The sequence below is a fragment of the Bufo bufo genome, chromosome 5 (genome assembly GCF_905171765.1).
Source record: "Bufo bufo chromosome 5, aBufBuf1.1, whole genome shotgun sequence".
In the NCBI taxonomy this organism is placed as follows: Eukaryota; Metazoa; Chordata; class Amphibia; order Anura; family Bufonidae; genus Bufo; species Bufo bufo.
The window spans coordinates 555,158,613-555,186,454 of NC_053393.1; the positions used below are offsets into that span (position 1 = coordinate 555,158,613).

The 27,842-nt window shown below is 43.4% G+C and overlaps 3 protein-coding genes across 18 annotated transcripts in view; 2 read left to right on the top strand and 1 right to left on the bottom strand.

Annotated features, from left to right (window-relative positions):
• Window positions 1-27,842, top strand: part of LOC121000856 (gastrula zinc finger protein XlCGF66.1-like) — a 576,261-nt gene that overhangs the window by 461,748 nt on the left and 86,671 nt on the right. Inside the window, exons 6-8 of the mRNA XM_040431589.1 lie at window positions 20,315-20,419; window positions 20,503-20,626; window positions 20,706-20,770. Coding sequence (XP_040287523.1) covers window positions 20,315-20,419; window positions 20,503-20,626; window positions 20,706-20,770 — 294 coding nt within the window. The remainder of the gene's footprint in view (window positions 1-20,314; window positions 20,420-20,502; window positions 20,627-20,705; window positions 20,771-27,842) is intronic.
• LOC121000834 (zinc finger protein 383-like) overlaps window positions 1-27,842 on the bottom strand; it is a 1,218,895-nt gene that overhangs the window by 204,439 nt on the left and 986,614 nt on the right. The gene's annotated exons all lie outside the window — the stretch shown is intronic.
• Window positions 21,301-26,414, top strand: LOC121000866 (gastrula zinc finger protein XlCGF17.1-like). Its single transcript, XM_040431605.1, has 3 exons — window positions 21,301-21,427; window positions 21,901-21,952; window positions 25,422-26,414. Exons 1-3 carry the CDS (start codon window positions 21,386-21,388, stop codon window positions 26,354-26,356), a joined length of 1,029 nt encoding a protein of 342 aa, XP_040287539.1. The 5' UTR covers window positions 21,301-21,385; the 3' UTR covers window positions 26,357-26,414.

Sequence of the window (27,842 nt, forward strand, 5' to 3'; positions counted from 1 at the left end):
GAAATGGGACTACTTAAAAGGTGCATTATTGAAGGCAACAGAAAATTGCATTAGACTTGTCAGTAAAAGCAAAAAAAGGAAGAGACCACTTTGGTACTCAGCAGAAGTGGCCCAAATCATTAAAAATAAAAAGCTAGCATTTTGTAATTATAAAAAAAAACAGAGCAATGAAGATAAGGAAATCTACAAGATTAGACAGAGAGGCCAAGCAAGTTATAAGAACTTCTAAAGCGCAGGCAGAAGAAAAACTAGCTCAGTCTATGAAAAAAGGGGATAAGACATTCTTCAGATATATAAATGAAAAAAGGAAATTAAAACAAGGAATAACTAAATTAAAAACAAAGGACGGAAGGTATGTAGAAGAGAATAAAGGGCTAGCCGACTGCCTTAATGAATACTTCTGTTCAGTTTTTACAAAAGAAAAAGGAGAAGGACCTCCACTAGAAAGAATGACTAATAAATCGTTTGATGCATGTATCTTTACAGAGGAAGATGTTCTAAGTTTGCTGTCTAAGGTGAAGACAAATAAGTCACAGGGGCCTGATGAGATACACCCAAAATTATTAAAAGAGCTTAGTGGTGAGCTGGCAAAACCGTTAACAGATTTATTTAACCAATCATTAGTAACAGGAGTCGTCCCGGAAGATTGGAAATTAGCAAATGTCGTGCCCATTCACAAGAAAGGTAGTAGGGAGGAATCGAGCAACTATAGACCAGTGAGTCTGACATCAATAGTAGGCAAATTAATGGAAACCCTATTAAAAGATAGGATTGTGGAACATCTAAAATCCCATGGATTGCAAGATGAAAAACATGTGTTTACTTCAGGGAGATCATGTCAAACAAATCTTATAGATTTTTTTGACTGGGTGACTAAAATAATAGACGGTGGAGGTGCAGTAGACATCTAGATTTTAGTAAGGCTTTTGACACTGTCCCACATAGAAGACTTATCAATAAACTGCAGTCATTGAGCATGGACTCCCATATTGTTGAGTGGATTAGGCAGTGGCTGAGTGACAGACAACAGAGGGTTGTAGTCAATGGAGAACATTCAAAACAAGGTCATGTTACCAGTGGGGTTCCACAGGGATCTGTGCTGGGACCAATTTTGTTTAATATCTTCATAAGTGATATTGCAAAAGGCCTCGATGGTAAGGTTTGTCTTTTTGCTGATGACACAAAGATATGTAACAGGGTTGATGTTCCTGGAGGGAAACGCCAAATGGAAAAGGATTTAGGAAAACTAGAAGAATGGTCAGAACTCTGGCAACTGAAATTTTATGTGGATAAGTGCAAGATAATGCACCTGGGGCGTAAAAACCCAAGGGCAGAATATAGAATTTTTGACACAGTCCTGACCTCAGGATCTGAGGAAAGGGATTTAGGAGTAATTATTTCAGAAGACTTAAAGGTGGGAAGACAATGTAATAGAGCAGCACGAAATGCCAGCAGAATGCTTGGATGTATAGGGAGAGGTATAAGCAGTAGAAAGAGTGAAGTGCTTATGCCGCTGTACAGAACACTGGTGAGACCTCACTTGGAGTATTGTGCGCAGTACTGGAGGCCATATCTCCAGAAGGATATAGATACTCTAGAGAGAGTTCAGAGAAGAGCTACTAAACTAGTACATGGATTGCAGGATAAAACTTACCAGGAAAGGTTAAAGGACCTTAATATGTATAGCTTGGAAGAAAGAAGAGACAGAGGGGATATGATAGAAACTTTTAAATACATAAAGGGAATCAACTCGGTAAAGGAGGAGAGCATATTTAAAAGAAGAAAAACTACCACAAGAGGACAGAGTTTTAAATTAGAGGGGCAAAGGTTTAAAAGTAATATAAGGAAGTATTACTTTACTGAGAGAGTAGTGGATGCATGGAATAGCCTTCCTGCAGAAGTGGTAGCTGCAAATACAGTGAAGGGGTTTAAGCATGCATGGGATAGGCATAAGGCTATCCTTCATATAAGATAGGTGCCAGGGACTATTCATAGGATTCAGATATATTGGGCAGACTAGATGGGCCAAATGGTTCTTATTTGCCGACACATTCTATGTTTCTATGTTTTTACTTTATTCATAAAAGTTGGTAAGACAACGGCAGCGCGTGCACGTTTTCTTTTACGCGTTTTTTTACGTATTTGTGCGACACCAGAGCCCTCCTGGCCCTTTATCGACCTATTTATACGATCCATAAAGGCGGTAGAAGCCGTAGTGACAACGTCTTTAGCGATGTTACGGGCGGCTGTTTTCACGTGCGGTTTTACAAGCTCCACACCTTTCTTAAATAGGGGAACGACACGACGGAACAGCCCCCGAAATAACCCGGCGAGGCCAGAACCATGCATGAATTCGGTACCGTGAAATCCGTCCAAACCATGACCGGCTTGCGTTATGTAATAATGCGTACATGCGTCCGGGTCACCGTACACTCTCTGGGACAACATTTTAGTGCGTCGTCACAGCGCGCGGTCTAAAGTATAATCGCACAATAGTCTTGCCGTATTTGAATTTAACGGATTTAGACTGATCCGTGAGTATCGATATTGTAACCATGTCAAAATTATGTTTACAAACAGGTATATAGTCCGGCCGGTGATACTTTTGCGTGACTATCTCACCATTTTTACCGCCTAACTCGACAGTTTTTAAAAGTTGTACGTAACTATCGCCAACAAGTTGATGTTGGACGATATCTGTACAAACAAACATTGTATAAAAACCGGCTTTAATATCGGGATTAATTTTTTTCTCTTTTGATGAAACTAGAGCAAGCCCCTTTATACCACCAGCATGATGTTCTAAAACAGGTAAGCCGGGTCCTTTGTAGCAGAGAGTGATGTGCTCGGTGTCTACATTCTTGAGCGACGGAGCTTGTGAATACCCCGGCAGCCCCAAAATATTCCCCAACTTCACACAAGGCATGAACTTGTATACTGGGGAATTCATTACATAAACGGTTCTGTCAATATCGTCGTATCTTAGACGCAGTTGATCGGGAGGTATTTTTATAGATTCAAGTTTGCTATTAATGGCTTTGATGAGGTCGTGCATATGGCAGTAATAACCCGATTTAACAAAAAGCTTGCTGATCGGCTCGTCGCGCTGCGCGACGTAGAATACACCATCTCCGGGGCCAAAGGTTTCCCACGTATGTGGATACTGAATCTCCACTAAAGCCACTTCGTAAGGGCCGCGAAGATGGACCGCTTTTGCTAACTTAGTGGTGTAATCGGCAATGCTGTTTTCGGGATAAAGTTTGGCGGATGCGTTGCAGGGCAGCGTGATAAAAAACGATCCGTCCTCCATAGTTTACAGACGCATCAACTGTTTTTCAGGCACCCAAGAGTTAAACTTGTCAGGGTATCCTATCCACTTTACAAAACACAACGTTTTACCCCGAACTTTCTTCTTTTTCAGTATTTTTTTCTTTCCTGTAAACCTGTAGCTTGTCGAGAGTTACTTTTTGGACTTCCTCCGGGTAGAACGAGCCTTCAATGAACTCATCGGACAGGTCTTTCAACTTATAAAGGGGTCTGAGGCCCCTAGTGTTTACAGCGTGAATTTTAAATATCTCGTCCGTATAGGTTTGTTCATACACCTTTGTAAAAACCCCCTTATAGCGCACAATTCTGACGTGATCACCTATATTTAATACCGGTTTAACTTTTTTAATAGTATCGCAATACCCGTAGATATTTTTCCAAACGGCTAAAGAGTTCTCTTTTGTCACATCGACGGGGCGCCGCCTTATAGTTCTGTGGTATGTGCGGTTATAACTATACACCAGGTCTTGTAACTTGTCGATGTACCTGTACGTGTTTTGTTCTCTAAGATAGCGCCACATTTTAGTTTTCTGCGTTCTATTAAAACGTTTGACCAAAGCTGCCTTAACAGCATTTGTAGTTAAAAAATTATGTATTTTATAGGTTTCACAAAGACGCCTCATAGGTTTGTTTATAAACTCACGGCCCCGATCAGTCTGAAGCTTTCTGGGGGTTCGACCGCTTAACTTAAATATCTGCTCAAAAGCGGAAGCCACTGTAGCGCCGGACTTATTTGAAAGGCCCGACACCCAGGCATATTTAGATAGAATATCAACGACCGTCAGCAGGTATTTTACACCATTATTTTCTTTAGAAAAATCCATCATCGACACAGGTTTGTACAATGTGTGAGTATCCTCGTTGCTTTTTATTTTTGTTAAGTTTGTAGCTGTAAGTCTTTGGGCCAGCGGATACAAACTCGGTAATGTGGGCGTCGTCGGGTATTTCACTAGTTAGTTCACCGAGAAAATCACCCAAGGGTGGCGTCTATTCAGACCCCTTACTCACGAATATGACGGAGTCTGTGTCGTGATAAAGGCAATGTTCCTGTAGCCTGTCTAGGAGCTTGTATAATTCGAGTCTGGCATAGGCGGTTGTAAAACAGGCTATAAAAATGTTTGTGTTTTTTGTTGTGGGTGTAGCGCTCTTTTAGATAGCACCAATTGACTACTGCCGTATCGTCATCGATGAAATTAACCTCGGAGAGGTCGTAGTATGGCACAAAAGCCAATTTGAAAAGTTTGTCAGGGTCCGTGACTATGCTGGTATGTGACAAGTTAGAACGCTGGCCAAACTTACCCCACAAAGAGTTTAGGAACAGTTTTGAAATTTGTCTTTTTGCTGGGTGTGGTGAAACCATCCTCGCCACTGGGTTTTGGAGAGGCCTGTTTATCAGCCTCTTGCCTCAGGATTATGGCCCATACTTATTTTTAAACCCCTGAACCTATTCAAGTGAATTTTGGATGGGTTTGTCCCCAAGTTATACTGTTTAAATTGATGTTAGTTATATGTATGGCCAATGTAAACTCACAAAGTTGTAACAATTTATAATAAGTGTAACTTGTCAGCTTGGGAGGAATATGCATCATGGTTTCCTCCTCTCTGCCCTGGAGAGACCCGAGGTGTAATCCAATTATCTCTCAAGACAAAGAGAAAACACCAATACACATGTGAATATAACAGGACAGACATCACCATTTAAACATACAATGGGACAATGGAACAATAGAAACACACCCAGTGTTTCTCTTGTGCCATTGTCCCATTGTATGTTTAAATGGTGATGTCTGTCCTGTTATATTCACATGTGTATTGGTGTTTTCTCTTTGTCTTGAGAGATAATTGGATTATGCCTCTGGTCTCTCCAGGGCAGAGAGGAGGAAACCATGATGCATTGTGGGGATGTATTGTCTCTGTGTATCCTACAGTGCTGCATATCTGTCCTATGTCACAGTCTTCATTCTGGTCCCCTAGGGGCGTGTACACCAGATGGGCTTGGTTGTTTTATACCTCCCTGTGGGCGGACCTGTAATTGCAACAACTGTAATAAAAACCAGGCTGGGTGTGCCAGCACCTCAGACCACTGCTTGACCCTCAACACGGAGCCTTGTCTCGTTATTGGGGGGATCCGCTGTATGCTGTTAGAGACTGACTGCCAGGAGTGTAAGCTGATTCCTGTTCGTCTGCTAGCAGCTATTCGTGAGGTTCCAGTTTGGAGTGCTACTTTGTATCCAGTTCGGGAGGTTGGTGTCCTGCAGTAGCTGTACCTGTCTCTCAGAAAAGGGGCATATCGCCTAAATGGATTTTAACCCCTTGTCTGCTGAAACGGTCCGTTACATTGGTGGCAAGCAGCGGGATCGTTCCTACAGCCAGAAGGACAGCTACAGGAGACACCATTTCTGTGGATTCTACAACTTAAGGGCAACGCATGTCTCAGTACAGCGACCCTAAAAGCACCAGGATGGAACCAGCAGTGTTATACGAGGAGGAGGACCTGGATGGCCGGGATGCATTAAGGAAAGGCATCTGGTACCAGGCCCTGGATAAGGTACAATACCAGCGGGGTGAGAGTCTCCCCAGTGAAGAGCAGCGGTTGCAGATGCAAGTGGCTCTGCGGATGCCCTTCCTGGGAGAGCAGCCCCTGGAGGAATGGGTGAAGGAACTAGAGCACCGAGTATGGCAGGAGCTATGGCTGGAGGATGCCTACCAGGCGCTTTGGTGGTATATGGCACAGTATATACCCTGGACAGCCGAACATGACAAGCCAGAGGGAGAGGAGTTTGATGGTCCTGGCTTGTTATGGGAGTCCTTTGCAGAGCCTGACTTCGGGAGCCCTGCACAGTCCAGACTTCAGGACATTTTCTATGAGAGGGAGGCTAGGCATGAGTGGGATGACCCCCATGAAGTAGAGCAAGAACTGGCTCACCTAGCAACCCTGGAGTGGGAACTGGAGCAGGACTACCGAGATCTCTTCCACTCCATTGGGAAGGCTCAGCAGCACAGTAAGGTGACAGACCCAGATCCAGACCCATTCAGCTGGGCAGATATTGTAGAGTGTTACTGTGAAGGACCCCAGGTGGCCGGTAGAGATGGGACCGAGGTCTCTCCACCGGTCCTGCAGGGAATTGGGAGCCCAGTCTCCATTCCCCAGCGGCAGTGTGAATTGCAGGGAGAGGAGAGCAGCGTCCTCCCTTCCCAGCGGCAGGCTGAGTTACAGGGGGCAGAGGTAGTTGTTCCTGCCCCCCAGCAGCAGAGTGATATGCCGGGAAGGCAGTGTGAAATGCAGGGAGAGGAGAGCAGCGTCCTCCCTCCCCAGCGGCAGGCTGAGTTACAGGGGGCAGAGGTAGTTGTTCCTGCCCCCCAGCAGCAGAGTGATATGCCGGGAAGGCAGTGTGAAATGCAGGGAGAGGAGAGCAGCGTCGTCCCTCCCCAGCGCCAGGCTGAGTTACAGGGGGCAGAGGTAGTTGTTCCTGCCCCCCAGCAGCAGCATGATTTTTTGGGAATTGGGAGCCCAGTCTCCATTCCCCAGCGGCCGAGTGATGTGCCGGGAATTGGGAGCCCAGTCTCTATTCCCCAGCGGCCGTGTGATGTATTGGGAATTGGGAGCCCAGTCTCCTTTCCCCAGCAGCAGGACACTGTATTGGGAGCGGAGACGGTCGGTCGCCCTCCCCATCGGCTGGAAGTATGTATGGGAGAGGAGCTCGTTACCCCCTCTCCCCAGCGGCAGCTTAACGCACCAGGGGGAGACAGTAAGCCCCACAACAGTGCAGATGGGACCGTGGTCTCTGCACTTACAGCACAGGGGGTAGAGACAGTCGGTCTCCCCCTCCAACAACCAGACTCTAAGCCAGGGAGCAACACAGAGACCGGGAGTACCAGCTTCCAACATAACCTTGGTGGACTCACTGGACAGAGACAGGCTACCAAATGCAACAGGTCCAGTATTGGGTTATGGGTGGGCTGCCAGACTAACTCAGGTACTGACCGGCGTGAGGTCAGGTATCTGGTTAGTCTTCCCTGTGGGGGGGGGGGAGATGTCTGGCGAAACCAACCTCGCCACTGGGTTTTGGAGAGGCCTGTTTATCAGCCTCTTGCCTCAGGATTATGGCCCATACTAACTTTTAAACCCCTGAACCTATTCAAGTGAATTTTGGATAGGTTTGTCCCCAAGTTATACTGTTTAAATTGATGTTTGTAACGGATCACCTGGCACCCCGACTGAGTACCTCCGTTTACGGATGCGCCTAGTGTTTCCTGAGGCTTCCAAGCACTCTGGCAGACACCACAATCACCAAACCGAAGAAGCAGATAAATCCTCTTGATGCATATGAATGCTGTAGGCAGTTGAATAGGAAACCATACGAATAGGTTTTCACTCCTAGCAGTCAAACTGGGACAGCATGCAATAAATCCTCCCCCAAGAATGAGATGACACTTCACCTTGAGGTTTAAAACAGGAACTCCCTTTATTTTAACACAAGCATTGATTTATACACATCTTCCAACAAGGTACCACCCACAGGCTCTGCAAAAACAGCCAATCATATGTATCTACAGTATTTAAACCTTCCCAGCAATTGTACACAAAATCCCCTTCCCTCTATCTGTAACGCAATAAACAAAATACAATGAGCATTGTCTAAGATGTAATTAACCAACACAATAAGCATTGTCTCAGACGCAATCCACAAAATACAATTACCAAACGTAATGGACTAACTTGAACCCTGGCATGCACATATACAATTTAACCGAACACATAATAACATACATAATATTTAAGACTGCTACACAGTCTTAAAGGGGCATTGTTCCTAAAAGTCATATGTCCACGGATGGCCATTAAAGGGCCAGTAGCAGCAATATAAAATACCACATGCCCAAATATTGCATTCAAACATACCAAATCACCAGGGGCCATAGTCAGCAGGTAGGAGGCGGGCAGCCAGGCCTCTCCAATGCCCAGTGGCGAGGCGGGTTCCGCCACAATGTTAGTTATATGTATGGCCAATGTAAACTCACAAAGTTGTAACAATTTATAATAAGTGTAACTTGTCAGCTTGGGAGAAATATGCTGGGTGTGTTTCTATTGTGCCATTGTCCCATTGTATGTTTAAATGGTGATGTCTGTCCTGTTATATTCACATGTGTATTGGTGATTTCTCTTTGTCTTGAGAGATAATTGGATTACGCCTCGGGTGTCTCCAGGGCAGAGAGGAGGAAACCATGATGCATTGTGGGGATGTATTGTCTCTGTGTATCCTACAGTGCTGCATATCTGTCCTATGTCAGTCTTTATTCTGGTCCCCTAGGGGCGTGTACACCAGATGGGCTTGGTTGTTTTATACCTCCCTGTGGGCGGACCTGTAATTGCAACAACTGTAATAAAAACCAGGCTGGGTGTGCCAGCACCTCGGACCACTGCTTGACCCTCAACACGGAGCCTTGTCTCGTTATTGGGGGGATCCACTGTATGCTGTTAGAGACTGACTGTCAGGAGTGTAAGCTGATTCCTATTCGTCTGCTAGCAGCTATTTGTGAGGTTCCAGTTTGGAGTGCTACTTTGTATCCAGTTTGGGAGGTTGGTGTCCTGCAGTAGCTGTACCTGTCTCTCAGAAAAGGGGCATATCGCCTAAACGGATTTTAACTCCTTGTCTGCTGAAACGGTCCGTTACACTGGGTTTACAGCTATCTTATCAGAGCGCAAGCAGACCTCTTCTTTTTTTAAAAATGCCGCGATGTAAGCAGTTTTTTCAGAATCCGTTTTACACCAACTGGGATAACCGGAAGCCTCCTCTTTATCTCTGAGGTGTAATTTGATGTACGGGGCGAACAAATCGTCTGTTGTGTTCGGAAAATGCCAGAGCTCGTAGATCTCGGCAATCCTGTAACCTTTTTCAACAGCTAAAACTAGTTCTATAGTGCACCATGTACCGGTCAGGGAACGCTCATCGTCTGTGTGGCTGCAAATGTCTTTCTGACAGCTCAAGGCGCATGTGTAACATAGCGGAAACATTCGTTTTTTATTTAGCTTTACAGGCAGGACCGGAAAAAATACATCTCTGGGCGGGTACACTTTAACTCTGGCAATGCCAAAGTATTTTTTGATGTAGCCAAAATGATCATAAATGATTTTTGGGTGTCCTACAGGGTAAGTCTTAGTTTTATTAACAAAAGGGTACAGACTGGTGAAATCGTAATAATGCACTGTTTCATCGGACTGCACCTTGTGATAAAGTTTAATGGCGTTGGTGCGACCGCCGTAAAGCGCGTCACGAGGATCCAAAGGAGTCGGGAATTTCATTTTAATCAGAAAGTCTTTGACCCCCGAATCGTTTGCAATCATTTCCCGCCACTCGTGTTCCCACAGGACGCGGACCGTAAAGCCTTGTCTCTGTAGTCGGCTTTTCCTGACTAGGAAAGATTGGTATAGCTGCCCGTAGGACGATTTAGTAAGCTCGTTGCTGTCCTGCTCGTTATAGCACACAGGACACTCGTGATAAAAACAGCCCTGAAATTCAAAAGCGGTGTGTTTACCGTTAACAAAAGCATACCCGTCCAAAAAATATTTACCGACCTTTTTTTCACCGCCCTTTAACGCGTGTTGTATAGAAATGCCTTCAGCATGTTCAAGGTACATGAGCCACTGAATAGTGGGTGTTGAAAAGCGTTTCTGGGTCTTGTGGTAATTATCTGCCGGGACAATCGCTATGGTATTTTTGGGTAGAAATTTAAACCGATACATAGCCATGCACACGGATGCCAATGTGATAAGTTGGAGTGGATCGATACATTTTGTGACCGTTCTGTATTTCTTTTCACGTTTAATGTATTGCAGAACTTTTTGTTCCATCATGGCCATAATCGTGTCCCTGTAACACTCACAAGCCCTTCTCAAAACCTCAACATCCTGCTTACAGTAAGCTTTTAACTCTTTCTGAAAATTAAAGGTGTCATTTTTATGTTTCTCGTACCAATCTGTGAATTCTTTTTTCTCACCAGGCATCATGTATTCGACCCCGTAATACATAGCGGCCGGTAGGGCGCCTATGTAGTTTTGATTTTCTGCCGTGTTGAAAAAATGCGGGAAGTGGCCCTTGGCGCCTGAAAAACCCATAGCCTCGGGCATCTTGCTGAGCTTTATAGGCATGAAATTCAGCGAGTCTATGAACCTAATTTTTAAGTCCTTCAGGGTAACGCACATTAATCGACCGCCTTGATTTATAATATCAATTTTAAATTTTTTTATTAATCAACTCCTGTAAAACAAAATAAGCGTTGTAGCGTCCGGCATTGTGAGCTATAAACGTGTAACCCGAAAACTTACTGTCGGCAAAAAATCGCACAAAGTCAAGCGTACTGGATTTTCTGCTAAAATGCCAGGAGTTGGGGCCGTATAGTGTGGTTGCGTAAATGAAATTGGGTATATGCAAGCCTGTTTCTTGCATGCATTCAAAATCGTAAAAGATATACTTGTCAGTCATTTTTTTGGGGTTGTATGGCTGCATGTAACAAACATGGTCGTCAAATTTGTTAACCTGCCCGCCGCAGATGGTGCATTTTAAACCGTTACATTTGTGCTTATCGCCGCAGTCTATATATTTGTAACAAAATCCGCAAAAAGTTTTTTTCTTACAAAGAGCTTTATCACTAAGTGACAGGTTTCTATGTGTTTCAAAACAATCCTCTGAACGGCAATACGTCCTACATATCGGGCAACGTGTATTAGACTGCTCAACACAATTCGTGCTCTGGCACGCTTTACAAAACTGCATACACCTGTGTCGATATTTATGTTTGTATACAGCGCAAAAATAATCGAAACTGATAAAGGCTAGATTTTTTATGCCATAATAATGCTTTTCATGGTGCAATATATAGACGGTCTTTTCTTTAGCTGTGCGGGCTGTGTGATAATAACGCCACTGCTCCCTATTGTGGTACAAAATTTTAATTGTGATGTTAAATTTTTTTTCAAATTCAGCAACGTCAGTAAAAGACACCAAATACCCCTCGGGTATTTGTAAGTCTCTATGCAGTTGTTGAGCTTTCTCTAACAAGGCGACGTCGCTCAAAGCAGCTCCCTCCAAAATAGCGTAAACACTAGCGGCCAGACAGACGTCATCATTGTAATTATTAGAATCGTATAAATGTTTTTTTTTCTGGCCCCACCACGGCGACACCTGACAATGATGACAACTAGTTTAAGTGTATTACCGGCTATGCACTCCGCGTTACTCTGTAAAGCTTAGTGATATTGTCCAAAAATGTTTCGGCTCCAAATCCATCTCTAGAATACCTATTAGAAAAAATCGAATCAAACGTTTCGCCGCCGTCTAAACGCAATTGTATGAAATCACCCGGATCGGCGTCCCGTAAAACCCTATCTAACAATGTCTGTATAGAAGCGTGTATTGCATCAAGAGCGTCAACAAATGAGCGAATGGCTTCGAGGTTAGCGAATCTGAAGTGTTCCGTGTACATGGTACTATTAAAATTCGCTAAGTCACGCTGTTGATGGTATACACGTTCTAGATAAACGGATCTAACATTTTGTTGTTCAGGGGGTTCGTCTGTAATAGCCGTGTTATAGGTCATGTCGTCATTTTGTGGGTCGCCTGACTGAATACGCTTTGATTGCGTATTTGAAGGTCTATTAGTGTGCGAGCTGTTTGGACGACTATGCCCCGGTTGCGCGGTCTGCGGTTGCTGATGTGTTTGTCCAGCATTCAGACGAGCCGACGCACCAGTCTTGTTACGACATTCCTGTCTTTTTTTGCTAGCTATTTTGTTCGGACGCGCCGGCGGCCCATTGTTACGCCGGCGATGCCTTTTTTCTCTAGCTATTTTAGAACGTTTAACTGAAAAACAGAATTTTATAGCCTGTTTTAACTTTCTAACCCTAGCACTTACAGTTGTTTTTGCGCTTTTAAAAGGTCGTCCACCTCCACCAGTCATCACTAGTCAGTCTCTGCCTAGCAGCTCTTTTTCAAGAGCGTCAAGATGCGTAATCAGTCGTATGCATTTGTTACGCGTAGCGTGTATTTGTCCCTCAGTATTTTTGTTGGGACTGTTAAACGCTAGAGACGTAGAGTCTTTAACGTAACATTTTAAATGCAACGCCACGCGTGCCATTTTGTCATTACATTTCGCGATATCCCTCAACGCGTCGTATGTCTCTCCACTCCGACAGTAACAGGAATGGTCAAGAGGCGCGTATCGTTGTTGGGGTTCGCTTATCTGTTGTACGTTGCTACATGTGTCTGGCGTATCAAATGTGATGCGCTTTTTACAAGGTATTACATCCTGCGTATTGGGTATTGGTGTTATGTTGCATAAAGCTGTAATATCATTTATTACGCTAGTTGGCTCACCACTCTGCAGAACCGGCCGCGGCGTTGTTAGAACTCCAGCTATCGGTGTAAACTGTTCCTGATGCTGTTTTGTGGTCGATCGTCGTCTCTCTTTAACGATTCGGGCTTTGTTGCTTTCTTTTCTTTTGGCTGAAATCTAAAGACAAACATTAAGATATAAGTATTAAGAATTTCAAGCTCGCTAATTAGATAGGTAATTGATACATAGATATGTAGATAGATAAATAGATAGATAAATTGATAGAATTTAGATAGTTGGGGTATTTGGCTGTATGGATACATAGATAAATGGATAGATAGGTAGATAAATAGATAGATATGTCATTATGACTTTTATTAATAATTTAAAGACAAGCAGCCCCGCTGTAAGTATTAAGAACATCAAGCGGGTCTAATTAAAACAGAGCACCGTGTAATATTAACTTACGGGCTACCCGGCAGCTGAAAAACTTTAAATTACAAGGTTTGATTAACCACTTAAGGACCACAGGTTTATACCCCCCTAAAGACCAGGCCCTTTTTTACAAATCGGCACTACACTACTTTCACCGTTTATTGCTCGGTCATGCAACTTACCACCCAAATGAATTTTACCTCCTTTTCTTCTCACTAATAGAGCTTTCATTTGGTGGTATTTCATTGCTGCTGACATTTTTACTTTTTTTGTTATTAATCGAAATTTAACGATTTTTTTGCAAAAAAATGACATTTTTCACTTTCAGTTGTAAAATTTTGCAAAAAAAAACGAGATCCATATAGAAATTTTGCTCTAAATTTATAGTTCTACATGTCTTTGATAAAAAAAAAATGTTTGGGTAAAAAAAAAATGGTTTGGGTAAAAGTTATAGCGTTTACAAACTATGGTACAAAAATGTGAATTTCCGCTTTTTGAAGCAGCTCTGACTTTCTGAGCACCCGTCATGTTTCCTGAGGTTCTACAATGGCCAGACAGTACAAACACCCCACAAATGACCCCATTTCGGAAAGTACACACCCTAAGGTATTCGCTGATGGGCATAGTGAGTTCATAGAACTTTTTATTTTTTGTCACAAGTTAGCGGAAAATGATGATTTTTTTTTTTTTTTTTTTTTTTCTTACAAAGTCTCATATTCCACTAACTTGTGACAAAAAATAAAAACTTCTATGAACTCACTATGCCCATCACGAAATACCTTGGGGTCTCTTCTTTCCAAAATGGGGTCACTTGTGGGGTAGTTATACTGCCCTGGCATTCTAGGGGCCCAAATGTGTGGTAAGGAGTTTGAAATCAAATTCTGTAAAAAATGACCTGTGAAATCCGAAAGGTGCTCTTTGGAATATGGGCCCCTTTGCCCACCTAGGCTGCAAAAAAGTGTCACACATCTGGTATCTCTGTATTCAGGAGAAGTTGAGGAATGTGTTTTGGGGTGTCTTTTTACATATACCCATGCTGGGTGGGATAAATATCTTGGTCAAATGCCAACTTTGTATAAAAAAATGGGAAAAGTTGTCTTTTGCCAAGATATTTCTCTCACCCAGCATGGGTATATGTAAAATGACACCCCAAAACACATTCCCCACCTTCTCCTGAGTACGGCAATACCAGATGTGTGACACTTTTTTGCAGCCTAGGTGGGCAAAGGGGCCCATATTCCAAAGAGCACCTTTCGGATTTCACAGGTCATTTGTTACAGAATTTGATTTCAAACTCCTTACCACACATTCGGGCCCCTAGAATGCCAGGGCAGTATAACTACCCCACAAGTGACCCCATTTTGGAAAGAAGAGACCCCAAGGTATTCGCTGATGGGCATAGTGAGTTCATGGAAGTTTTTATTTTTTGTCACAAGTTAGTGGAATATGAGACTTTGTATGAAAAAAAAAAAAAAAAAAAAAAATCATCATTTTCCACTAACTTGTGACAAAAAATAAAAAATTCTAGGAACTCGCCATGCCCCTCACGGAATACCTTGGGGTGTCTTCTTTCCAAAATGGGGTCACTTGTTGGGTAGTTATACTGCCCTGGCATTTTCCAGGGGCCCTAATGTGTGGTAAGTAGGTAAATGACCTGTGAAATCCTAAAGGTGCTCTTTGGAATGTGGGCCCCTTTGCCCACCTAGGCTGCAAAAAAGTGTCACACATGTGGTATCGCCGTATTCAGGAGAAGTTGGGGAATGTGTTTTGGGGTGTCATTTTACATATACCCATGCTGGGTGAGAGAAATATCTTGGCAAAAGACAACTTTTCCCATTTTTTTTATACAAAGTTGGCATTTGACCAAGATATTTCTCTCACCCAGCATGGGTATATGTAAAATGACACCCCAAAACACATTCCCCAACTTCTCCTGAGTACGGCGATACCAGATGTGTGACACTTTTTTGCAGCCTAGATGCGCAAAGGTGCCCAAATTCCTTTTAGGAGGGCATTTTTAGACATTTGGATACCAGACTTCTTCTCACGCTTTGGGGCCCCTAGAATGCCAGGGCAGTATAAATACCCCACATGTGACCCCATTTTGGAAAGAAGACACCCCAAGGTATTTAATGAGGGGCATGGCGAGTTCATAGAAATTTTTTTTTTTTGGCACAAGTTAGCGGAAATTGATATTTTTAATTTTTTTCTCACAAAGTCTCCCGTTCCGCTAACTTGGGACAAAAATTTCAATCTTTCATGGACTCAATATGCCCCTCACGGAATACCTGGGGGTGTCTTCTTTCCGAAATGGGGTCACATGTGGGGTATTTATACTGCCCTGGCATTCTAGGGGCCCTAAAGCGTGAGAAGAAGTCTGGAATATAAATGTCTAAAAAATTTTACGCATTTGGTTTCCGTGAGGGGTATGGTGAGTTCATGTGAGATTTTATTTTTTGACACAAGTTAGTGGAATATGAGACTTTGTAAGAAAAAAATAATAATAATTCCGCTAACTTGGGCCAAAAAAATGTCTGAATGGAGCCTTACAGGGGGGTGATCAATGACAGGGGGGGTGATCAATGACAGGGGGGTGATCAATGACAGGGGGGTGATCAGGGAGTCTATATGGGGTGATCACCACAGTCATTGATCACGCCCCTGTAAGGCTTCATTCAGACGTCCGGATGCGTTTTGCGGATCCGATCCATCTATCAGTGCATCCGTAAAAATCATGCGGACATCTGAATGGAGCTTTACAGGGGGGTAATCAATGACAGGGGGGTGATCAGGGAGTCTATATGGGGTGATAACCACAGTCATTGATCATGCCCCTGTAAGGCTTCATTCAGACGTCCGGATGCGTTTTGCGGATCCGATCCATCTATCAGTGGATCCGTAAAAATCATGCGGACATCTGAATGGAGCCTTACAGGGGGGTAATCAATGACAGGGGGGTAATCAATGACAGGGGGGTGATCAGGGAGTCTATATGGGGTGATCACCACAGTCATTGATCACGCCCCTGTAAGGCTTCATTCAGACGTCCGGATGCGTTTTGCGGATCCGATCCATCTATCAGTGCATCCGTAAAAATCATGCGGACATCTGAATGGAGCTTTACAGGGGGGTAATCACCACAGTCATTGATCATGCCCCTGTAAGGCTTCATTCAGACGTCCGGATGCGTTTTGCGGATCCGATCCATCTATCAGTGCATCCGTAAAAATCATGCGGACATCTGAATGGAGCTTTACAGGGGGGTGATCAGGGAGTCTATATGGGGTGATCACCACAGTCATTGATCATGCCCCTGTAAGGCTTCATTCAGACGTCCGGATGCGTTTTGCGGATCGGATCCATCTATCAGTGCATCCGTAAAAATCATGCGGACGTCTGAATGGAGCTTTACAGGGGGGTGATCAATGACAGGGGTGTAATCAATGACAGGGGGGTGATCAGGGAGTCTATATGGGGTGATCACCACAGTCATTGATCACGCCCCTGTAAGGCTTCATTCAGACGTCCGGATGCGTTTTGCGGATCCGATCCATCTATCAGTGGATCCGTAAAAATCATGCGGACGTCTGAATGGAGCTTTACAGGGGGGTAATCAATGACAGGGGGGTAATCAATGACAGGGGGGTAATCAGGGAGTCTATATGGGGTGATCAGGGGCTAATAAGGGGTTAATAAGTGACGGGGGGGGGTGTAGTGTAGTGTAGTGGTGCTTGGTGCTACTTTACTGAGCTACCTGTGTCCTCTGGTGGTCGATCCAAACAAATGGGACCACCAGAGGACCAGGTAGCAGGTATATTAGACGCTGTTATCAAAACAGCGTCTAATATACCTGTTAGGGGTTAAAAAAAACACATCTCCAGCCTGCCAGCGAACGATCGCCGCTGGCAGGCTGGAGATCAACTCTCTTACCTTCCGTTCCTGTGAACGCGCGCGCCTGTGTGCGCGCGTTCACAGGAAATCTCGGCTCACGCGAGATGACGCCTATTGGCGTTAGTGTGACCTGGGAGCGCCGCAGAAATGACGCCTTTCGGCGTTAGCGTGGCGGGAAGTGGTTAAACACCATTGTTTATACACGCTTAAAAGTTATAGACATTGTTTTTGAGCGGCTGTAGAGGGAGCCTTACCCGTTGTGTTAGATTTCTTTGATACCGCTTTGGAGACCCCGGTCGTGGCCATTTTTCTTTTCAGCGCTGCATTTTAAAAAAAGTATTAGACTTATAGACATTGTTTAAAATATATTACAGCAGCAATGCGTTTTGGTCCTTACGCTCTTTGCCCCGCTTGCGACGCTTTTGTAGGGCATCATCGGAGAGTGTCGTGATGTCATCAATTGTATACACTTTTCTTTCCAGCACTGCGTTTTAAAAGTGTATTAGAAATATAGATAATGTTTAAAACAGTCAACATCAAAGAAGTCGATCGAGCCTTACGTGTTCTGTGTTTCATTTCATTTCGCCCTAGGGTTGTGAGATCGATAACTCGCGACGGATCGTTCTCCTTTAGCTCGTCAGAATTGCTGTTGCTAGTAACTTCAATGCTTGAATGTTCTGTATTTTCAGTATGAACGGCTATGTTCGCAATTCTTAAAATGTCTCGGATTTGATCGTCTGTAATAAACGTGCATGAAATATAACTAGCTCTAAAACTATATACGTAATAAAAGCATAAGATGGTTATGCTTACCCACCAGGCAAGGAGATGTCAGATTGTAATCGGGTTCACTTGAAATGTCAGTATGAGATAGCGCCATACTGGGCGACTCGTCTGAAAGCAATTGCGCCCCACCGCCGCTAATGTACGAATCATAGAAATCATCGGCCGCGATAAGCAGCTGCGCATCGGGTATAATGTCATCTCCCCATAAATTTTGGTAAGAATCCATCTAAACGAAATGGATATTGTTAGTTAAAATATAGCCACATTTGTAGGACCGCTTTACGCCCTATAAATAAGCACAGTTACATAGATACAGATAACATAAGTCATATTCAGTAAATAGTGAAAGATATTGTTAGTTAAAATATAGCAACATTTGTAGGCAGTAAAAGACATTTAGTTATAAGAGCATTACACCCTATAAATAAGCACCGTTACATAGATACAGATAACATAAGTCATATTCATGAGTCATATTCAAAAATAGTGAAAGATTTAAAAGCATAACAGACAAATGGTGCTTACCTTTTTAAGTGTCTTTATGTCCTGGGGGCCTATGCCTCTCTGAGCCTAAGGCCTCTTTCAAACGGGCGTTGCGGGAAAATGTGCGGGTGCGTTGCGGGAACACCCGCGATTTTTCCGCGCGTGTGCAAAACATTGTAATGCGTTTTGCACGCGCGTGAGAAAAATAGCGCATGCTTGGTACCCAAACCCGAACTTCTTCACAGAAGTTCGGGCTTGGGATCAATGTTCTGTAGATCGTATTATTTTCCCTTATAACATGGTTATAAGGGAAAATGATAGCATTCTGAATACAGAATGCATAGTAAAAAATCACTGGAGGGGTTAAAAATAAAAATAAAATGTTTAACTCACCTTAGTCCACTTGATAGCTCAGCCGGCATCTGCTTCTGTATTCTTTTCTTTAGGACCTGGGTAAATGACCTTTGATAACGTCACTCCGGTCATCACATGGTACGTCACATGATCTTTTACCATGGTGAATCACCTTGGTAAAAGATCATGTGACATACCATGTGATGACCGGAGTGACGTTATCAAAGGTCCTGTAACTGTATTTAATGCTCACCATAGGCCCTTCAACAAAGGAGACACAAGGAGATGCCGGGCTACGCGAGCAAGTGGATTAAGGTGAGTTAAATTATTATTTATTTTTTTTTAACCCCTCCAGCGCTGTTTTACTATGCATTCTGTATTCAGAATGCTATTATTTTCCCTTATAACCATGTTATAAGGGAAAATAATAATGATCGGGTCTCCTTCCCGATCGTCTCCTAGCAACCGTGCGTGAAAATTGCACCGCATCCGCACTTGCTTGCGGATGCTTGCGATTTTCACGCAACCCCATTCACTTCTATGGGGCCTGCGTTGCGTGAAAAATGCACAAAGAGGAGCATGCTGCGATTTTCACAGCCCCATAGAAATGAATGGGTCAGTATTCAGTGCGGGTGCAATGCGTTCATCTCCCGCATCGCTTCCGCGCGGAATACTCGCTCGTGTGAAAGGGGCCTAAGTATCTCGGTGCTAGCAATGCAAAGACTGGGACCTGTTTATATAGGCTGTTCATGTTGTAAACTATACCAGGTGGTAGCGATTAGCATATTCATTAGTTGATGTAGCTCGCTTAGTTAGATTGTTTTATAAGAATTTATATGTTTATAGTGGGTAGCTTTTATATCAAAAGCTTATCAATGTTCTAAATGGGGTTATCAATAAGATTTTATGAAATGAAATTTATCAATTGTATAAATTGATATAAATTCATATCAAAGTGGTTCGCTTTTATATCAAAATGTTATAAAATTACAAAATTTATTTATAAAGCCGCAATGAAATATTTCCTGGCGACTTTATGAAGGTTATATAAAACTTCTCATATCAAAGTGGGTAGCTTTTATATCAAACTGTTATAAAATTACAAATTTTATTTATAAAGCCGCAATGAAATATTTCCTAGCGACTTTATGAAGTTTATATAAACTTCTAAGACTATGTTATCAAAGCATACAAATACACGACATCGGGCATTACTGTACGATTTATATGTTTATTATAGGCCTGCAAGATTTTTATAAGTAGAATAAAATCAATGACATGAATACAGCCTGTGGAATGTCCAGATGTTTTAATGAGCATGGCGTAGAAATTCTAAACAGCTGTCACTACCTTGTAGACCAAGGCTTTTGTAGTAAGAGGTCATGACCAATGCATTAGAAACGTCTCGATTACAAGAATACAGCCTGTGACAGGTCTGAGAAAATCTTGATTTTAAGCAATATGCTTTACAGGCATTTGTGAACTGACTGATATTAACAGGAATCTGAGAAGTGATAACTAATATAAACCTAATATCACGCGATATAAACCAATTATCATGCGATATAAACCTAATATCAAGCGATATAAAATTAATATCAAGCGATATAAAAGGGGGCGTGTAAAAGGGGCATGGTACCTGTCACTTTGACGAAACATATACTCTCTTACTACTGACATTTATTATTTTGTCTTCAATGAACAGGATTACTCCACGGTGAAGAAGACGTCTAGTAATCTGATACATGAGAAGAACAATGAGAAGATCCTAGAAGTCGTCCACAAGATGATGGAGCTGCTGACTGGAGAGGTGACACCGCCGGGAATGCGGGGACATTATACAGTCACAGCACTGGAGGGGTCTGGGTGATGACAGTGTCATTGTGTTGTCAGGTTCCTATAAGGTGTCAGGATGTCGCTGTCTATTTCTCCATGGAGGAGTGGGAGTATTTAGAAGGACACAATGGTCTACACAAGGAGGTCAAGATGGAGGAGGACCAGCCCCTCACATCTCCAGGTAACAGACAGGACTAAATACAAATGTCCTGGAATTCTCTGTCTGTAAAGTCTGAGTCCAGTCTCTGTGTCTCCTGCAGAGAGATCCAGTCAGAGGACAACACCAGAGAGATGTCCGCGTCCTCTCCTTCCACAGGACGGTCAGGTAACCAAGATTTTCCCTATCACTGGTCACTGCTGCGTCCAGTGATTGGCTGCAGTGGTCACATTCCCCCATCAATAGGATGTTGATTCTCAGAGTCCCAGTACCAGCGGGAGGCGGTCGTGGAGTGATGAAGCCGGCAACCAGCGGTGGGGATCAGGTAAGTATGAACCCACCACAAGTCTGGTCACTCTGAAGGGATCTGTTAAAAAAGGTTAAAGTTGGATGATGACCCCTTTACCGATCTTTTGTGGTCATGGAAAATATTTCTTGCAACTTGTCCGACTGTCCTGTAACTTACAATATTTGCTTCACAGATTTTATATCAGGATGAAGATCTGCGCAATATTAATGCTACAGAGACAGATGTGAGGGGCGATGAGAAATACAAGGAGGAGATTCCTACAGAGACAGATGTGAGGGGCGATGAGGAATACAAGGAGGAGACTCCTACAGAGACAGATGTGAGGGGTGATGAGGAATACAAGGAGGAGATTCCTACAGAGACAGATGTGAGGGGTGATGACCAGTGTAAGGAGGACATTCCTACAGAGACAGATGTGAGGGGCGATGAGGAATACAAGGAGGAGATTCCTACAGAGACAGATGTGAGGGGTGATGACCAGTGTGAGGAGGACAGTCCTACAGATCAGAGCCCAGGTGAGTAGTGACCACTAAATGAAGCAGAGACGAGTCTGTAACTGTAATGACCCTGTACTGGACTTCCCCTATAGCAGGCGCCTTCCCCAGGTCCTTACAGTGTCCCCCAGTACTCAGATACCCCCAGGACTTACAGTAGGACTAAACTGTGTAACAGCCGGACCGTCCCATGAAGAATAATACAAAGCACATATCAGATATAGAACTCATCAGTAGATGACTGGACCAAGATGGGGATAGTAATCAGATGGTGGAACAAACGGATGATGGGGGTTATATGGTGAGCGGATGATTGAACATACAATAAGTGACCCTGAATGGAGCCTTCCCTAGATCTGTCCTTAGACGCTGACCCCAATACCATCGCTGACCCTCACTGTCCCTACAGACATTCTTATGGAAAAAAATAAATCTGTAAAATTGACCCTAAAACAAATAGGAGGACACTAAGGCCTGTTTCGCTCATTCATTAGGTCATCGGCGGCACATTTACACGGGCAGATTGTCGTGAACGAGCGTTCGCAGGTACGGTCGTTCCCGATAATCTGCCCAATAATTGGCTCATGTAAATCCACCATAACCATAAGAACAAAGGTACACTGATGAAGAAAACTAGGAGAGATACTAGAAAATAAAAGGATTACTGGATTGAAAAGCACAGCGCTTACACTATAACCAGCAGCCCCCTGCCGAAACTAGGAATATTTACAGCGAGGCTAACCAGTCAGGAGCTCCTCTCCAAACAAGGTGAGCTACAGAAGAGAGGTCGGCTGAGCAAGAGATCAGCTACTGTATAATACATAGCAACTGCCCCAAACATACTAGTAGACAGGAGAAGAGGAAGCAGTAGGAATGTTCCCGCTGATCCTAGCCCATTACACTAAGGTGGTAACGACTCCCTCAGGTCTGCGCTGTGACTCTCCAGGACTTGCTCAGTAATATCAGGGTGACAGGTCTCTTCCATGAATCTCCTGGACGTGTCCTGGTGTCCCTCTGTGCAGCATTTCACAGGCCTCATGTCACACTTTGGACTGCACTGGATTCTGGTGTCCAAATTATGAAGGTGCAAGGTGTCACCATATGTGTCGTCCATACAGGCCGCGGGTACCTTCCGTAATCTTCTAAAAAATGATGAGGATTGGGCTGCCATGCCACTTCATAGGATTTCGGCTCCCACCTCCACTGCAGGTTCCTCTTCCTCCTGACACCTCAGTGCAATGACTCCTTCTGTCAAAGAAGGAAAATGTAATGGTAAAGAAATAGGCTGGCGCTCTCTATCTGGCTCTGTATGGATCAATCACAGAACCATGTGGTATATATGAAAAACATTTTAATAAAATATCACACTAACAATATATACTGTCGGTGCACATGAACATTAAAACTAAAATGAAATAAAGCACATAGCATTCCACTTACAGGTAATTATACATCTGGACGTCCACAATCGTCCTAATGTTCTGATTATGGAAGTATACGTGTTAGTAGGTTAACCTACTTGGTTCTGTGCTTGATCCATACAGAGCCAGATAGAGAGCGCCAGCCTATTTCTTTACCATTATATTTGAATGTTCAGTTGGCTGTAAGGGCTGTTTCACACGAGCGGATGCCGTGCGTGACATCTGCTCCGTGAATGACAGCCAAGACCCGATGCAGACAGAAGAAGCACGGAGCATTAACATGATTGATAATGCTCCGTGCCTCTCTGTGATCTCTTTACTACGAAATCAGAGTGAGATAAAGTTGTCACTGTGATTTCGTAGTAAAGAGATCACAGAGAGGCACGGAGCATTATCAATCATGTTAATGCTCCGTGCTTCTTCTGTCTGCATCGGGTCTTGGCTGTCATTCACGGAGCGGATGTTACGCACGGCATCCGCTCGTGTGAAACAGCCCTAAGAGTATGGGGGCTAGTCATAGATCTCAGCCATGGAAGAGGAAGGTTATATCTTCTCACATTGTATTACTGGGACCACTGGCTGTTTCTGGGTCACAGAACAGCAGTATTCCCACTGCTATGTCAGTACCGTACCTTGTATTTGATCTTTGTCCTCCTGGCCATTTACTGCTGCTCTGCACCCCCCACCTCGAGACGGCGGTGTCCCAAGGCACTTGGCGATGTTGTCTGTCCACTACAGAAAATTCTGCTGCCAACAAGATGCCATTAAACCTCTCAGTAAAATCCTGTACTACCCCCCAGCAGCTGTGGCCTAATAGTTCTCTCCGGGTTCTTCCCTCCACCTCTCGGTGCTCTGCTAGTATAGGCCATTACTCGCTCACTGCCATCTTGAATTTTGGTCAGGATTGCCCCCAGCCTCTCCAAGCTTCCCTCAGTATACAGTGTAAAAGGTTTGGTGTGGTCAACATAGACCAGAACGTGGGAGAGACCAACAATCTCTTCATCGGTGGGAAGGCCTGATCTGCCTTAGCCCCTTGAGATGAATTCAGGTAACACGTCACATAACAAGGAGAGAAACTGCGTCTTATAGACTGACTTGGCCGTGATTGTCACTTAGGATCCAGTAATAACTAGATAGGACAGCGCTACTTTCTTAACCCTTTTAGCCCTTTGTAATTTTTTGTCTTTCATTTCCATTTTTTACTCCTGGCTTTCTCTGAGTCATTATGACTTAAAGTGCAGTTCCCCCACAGTGCAATGGGTTTTATTTTTACTGCGTTCCCTACACGGTAAAACTGAATAATGGAAGCACTCACTAGTATTCGCTTTATAAGATGCACTGACATTTTACCCCCACTTTTGGGGGGAAAAGTACGTCTTACATGTGGGGTCCTCGATGTGGGGTCTGTAGAAAAGGTCACTAAGTGAACAATCCCTTTAATTGTTTGACCACCTGATATCCCACAGTGCTGATCAGAAGGCTGGAGTTGTCACCTGTTCTTCCCTTTGTGAACCCATTCAGCAGGACTGGACTTTCAGGGCAGAGTCTAACAGCATTTCCACAGTCTAATAAAAGCAGGTCGCCAACCCTAAATACTGGTTGCCTTTGGCCGGTCCTATATACTAGGAGATTCCGGATAAGTAAGCAATCGCCCCCACTCTGCTCAGCTTCCCAGCTGTCCGTGACGACCTGCCACAATTTCCGACTACCATTCTGCTCCTACTTAAGACTCCAGCACTGCCCCCCACCCATCCTCTAATGGTCCCCTTGCTGACTCCTTAGGGAGCACATTAGCGGGGGCATAGTCTGTATAGAGAATGTACCAGGGAAGCCGGGACGGTCTTGTGGAGGGCAATCTCTCAGTGCCCCCTTATTAGTGACTCTGCCACAATTATTTACTTATAATTCCTGATCCTCACATGCAGTTTTCGAGCTCTTGTTAAAGAACGGAGGGGTCGTTTCACTCAGTATGATTAACTCTAACAAGCAGTAAGCCTGGTTTAATAGGGTTGATCCTGCTGACAGATGCTCTTTAGAGGGAACCTATCACTTCTGTGCTGGCAGTCAATACTTTTAGATTACAGATAGTCCAAACGCCACAGCACATGCCAGCGCTGGGAGGGAGATGAGTCTGATGAGGCTCACTACCCCCACCGTCCGCCTCCTCCCGACATTCACTGGCAGGATTCTTTCCAGTTGTGCATTGGAAAACCAGTCAGTCTGGGTCCGGAGGCAGGGGAGGATAGAGGAGTGCAAACTGTGGGGTTCGGCTTGTCAGTACTGACTGCCAGCACAGATGTGACAGACCGCTGAAATCACCGGGCCTGTGACTACACTATGCTGCCCCCTGTGAGGGCCACGTACTATAGGTGACAGGTTCCCTTTAAGGCAGATTATTTTATACAAAGAATTTTAATAGAGAATAGTAATCCGGCCTTACGCTGACTCCATAGCCATGGCTTCCTCATACATCACCGCACTGTTCCTCTCCCCTGCCCTGCACTAAAGTGCATTTTTATATGTTAAAAAATATAAGTATTATTTAAAAAATGTATATTATTAAAAATAATTTTACTAAATTTTGTTCTTGTCAGATGACTGTACTGGGAGCTCGGAGGGACAATTGATATCTACAGATTATAATGCAGATGATCCAGGTGTCACATCAGATACGTATGAAGATTGTGCCATTATCCCAGATGTACCATCCACCCTTCACAGCAAAACTCTGTCCTCTGACCCTTTAAAACAAATCCGATCTTCTGATTCATCACAGACAGTTAACCAGAATGCAATCCACAAAAGGGGTGAGGGAGCCCTAAGAGCTCAGAAAGGAAAGAAGTCATATCCATGTTCAGAATGTGGGAAATGTTTTACTCAGAAATCAGACCTTAAGAGGCATCAGAGAGTTCACACGGGAGAGAAGCCGTATTCATGTTCAGAATGTGGGAAATGTTTTACTCAGAAATCAGAACTTAAGAAGCATCAGCAAGTTCACACGGGAGAGAAGCCGTATCCATGTTCAGAATGTGGGAAATGTTTTGCTCATAAATCAAATCTTCAGAAACATCAGACAGTTCACACAAAGGAGAAGCCGTATTCATGTTCAGAATGTGGGAAATGTTTTACTCAGAAATCATATCTTGAGAGTCATCAGAGAATTCACACAGGAGAGAAGCCGTATTTATGTTTAAAATGTGGGAAATGTTTTACTCATAAATCAAATTTTCAGAAACATCAGACAGTTCACACAAAGGAGAAGCCGTATTCATGTTCAGAATGTGGGAAATGTTTTACTCAGAAATCATATCTTGAGAGTCATCAGAGAATTCACACAGGAGAGAAGCCGTATTCATGTTTAAAATGTGGGAAATGTTTTACTCATAAATCAAATCTTCCGAAACATCAGAAAGTTCACACAAAGGAGAAGCCGTATTCATGTTCAGAATGTGGGAAATGTTTTACTCAGAAATCACATCTTGAGAGACATCAGCAAATTTGCACAAAGAAGAAGCCGTATTCATGTTAAGGGTGTGACTGATATTTCGTTAGAAAATCAGATCTTCAACATCAAAGATGTCACATGGGAAAAAAAATCTGTAGTCGTGTTAAGAATGTTTAACTCAGAAATATATTGTTGGGCATTAAAAAATTCCCACAGGAAAAGCCACTTTCATGCAGGGAAATATTTTACTCACAAATTAAGTTTTGAGAGAGATCAAGAATACACACAGGGGAGAAGCTGTATTCCTGTTCAGAATGTGGGAAATGGTGGGCTCTGAAACCCAATCTTCACCATGAAAGTCATCATACAGGGGAGAGGCCATAATTATGTACGGCCTGTGGGAAATGTTTTACTTACCAATCAGATTGTGTTAAACATCAGAGAAAAGCAGTTTTAACCCCTTCATAACACTTGCCATACATGTACGGCAGATTTTGGGTATTTAACGACTTCTGCCTTAAAGATAAAGTGATTGAAAACTGAATAAAAAACATCAAAAAGTCACATATACCATAAAATGTTATCAATAGAAATTGTAGCTCGCACTGCAAATAAAGAACCTTCACACAGCCCTGTGGAATTTTTTTGGGAGTATTAAAACCTAGCACAATAATATAAATCTGTGATCGCTGTAATCTTACTAAACCATAGAATAAAGGTCACTGCGCAGTGAACTCTGTAAAAACAGAATCCATAGAACAATGGCGCAACTGCATTTTACATTATTTCTACCCTATCATTAATTTTTTCCAGCTTCCCAATAAACCATGTGGAATAATAAATGGAAACATTAGAAAGTTTGTCCCACAAAAAACAGCCCTGCTACAGCCTTGTGACTGGAAAAATAGAAAAGGTATGGCATTTGGATGGAGGGGAAGAAAAATAAAAGTGCAAAAAACGGAAAATGGTTGCAGTGGGAAGGGGTTATAAATTTAAAGGAAATGTGGCGGGTGTGGAGCTCCCTTTATAGGATGCTTTCTGCTTAGAGATGAGAGAATTTGTTTAGCATTTCCCAAAAAATCATCTTCCGAATCTCTTAAAATGGTGTCCTCAATCTGAGGGTCTGAAGACAGCATGTTTTACAGGACAATCTAAAGTAACTACTGTGATTAAGAACAATGACACTCCTATGCAAGTGATGGTCATGAGAACTCCACCCTCAACGTCTGCCGCTGCCACAACTACAATTGCGACTCCTATTTTAGACTTGGCTTCACCAAAATACCGTTGTACCTGCTGCGGACAGAAGGCTGTGTAGAATCTGACTAATTGCATTTATTGCAGGACTCCATTGTAAAACCAAAGGACTAATGATTAACTGGTTGACCTGAGTTCTCATAGTATGCTTCCCTAATATGGATTCCACTGGTTGTATAGGTTTAATTAGGCAAGATAGATAGTGGGGATGGTTTAAAAAGTAGGATCTTCTGGATGGATGCTGGTCATCCCACAATTTGCAAGATTAAGTATTCTTTCACTTTGTGTAAGTAGGAAGGTTCTCTTCCTCCAG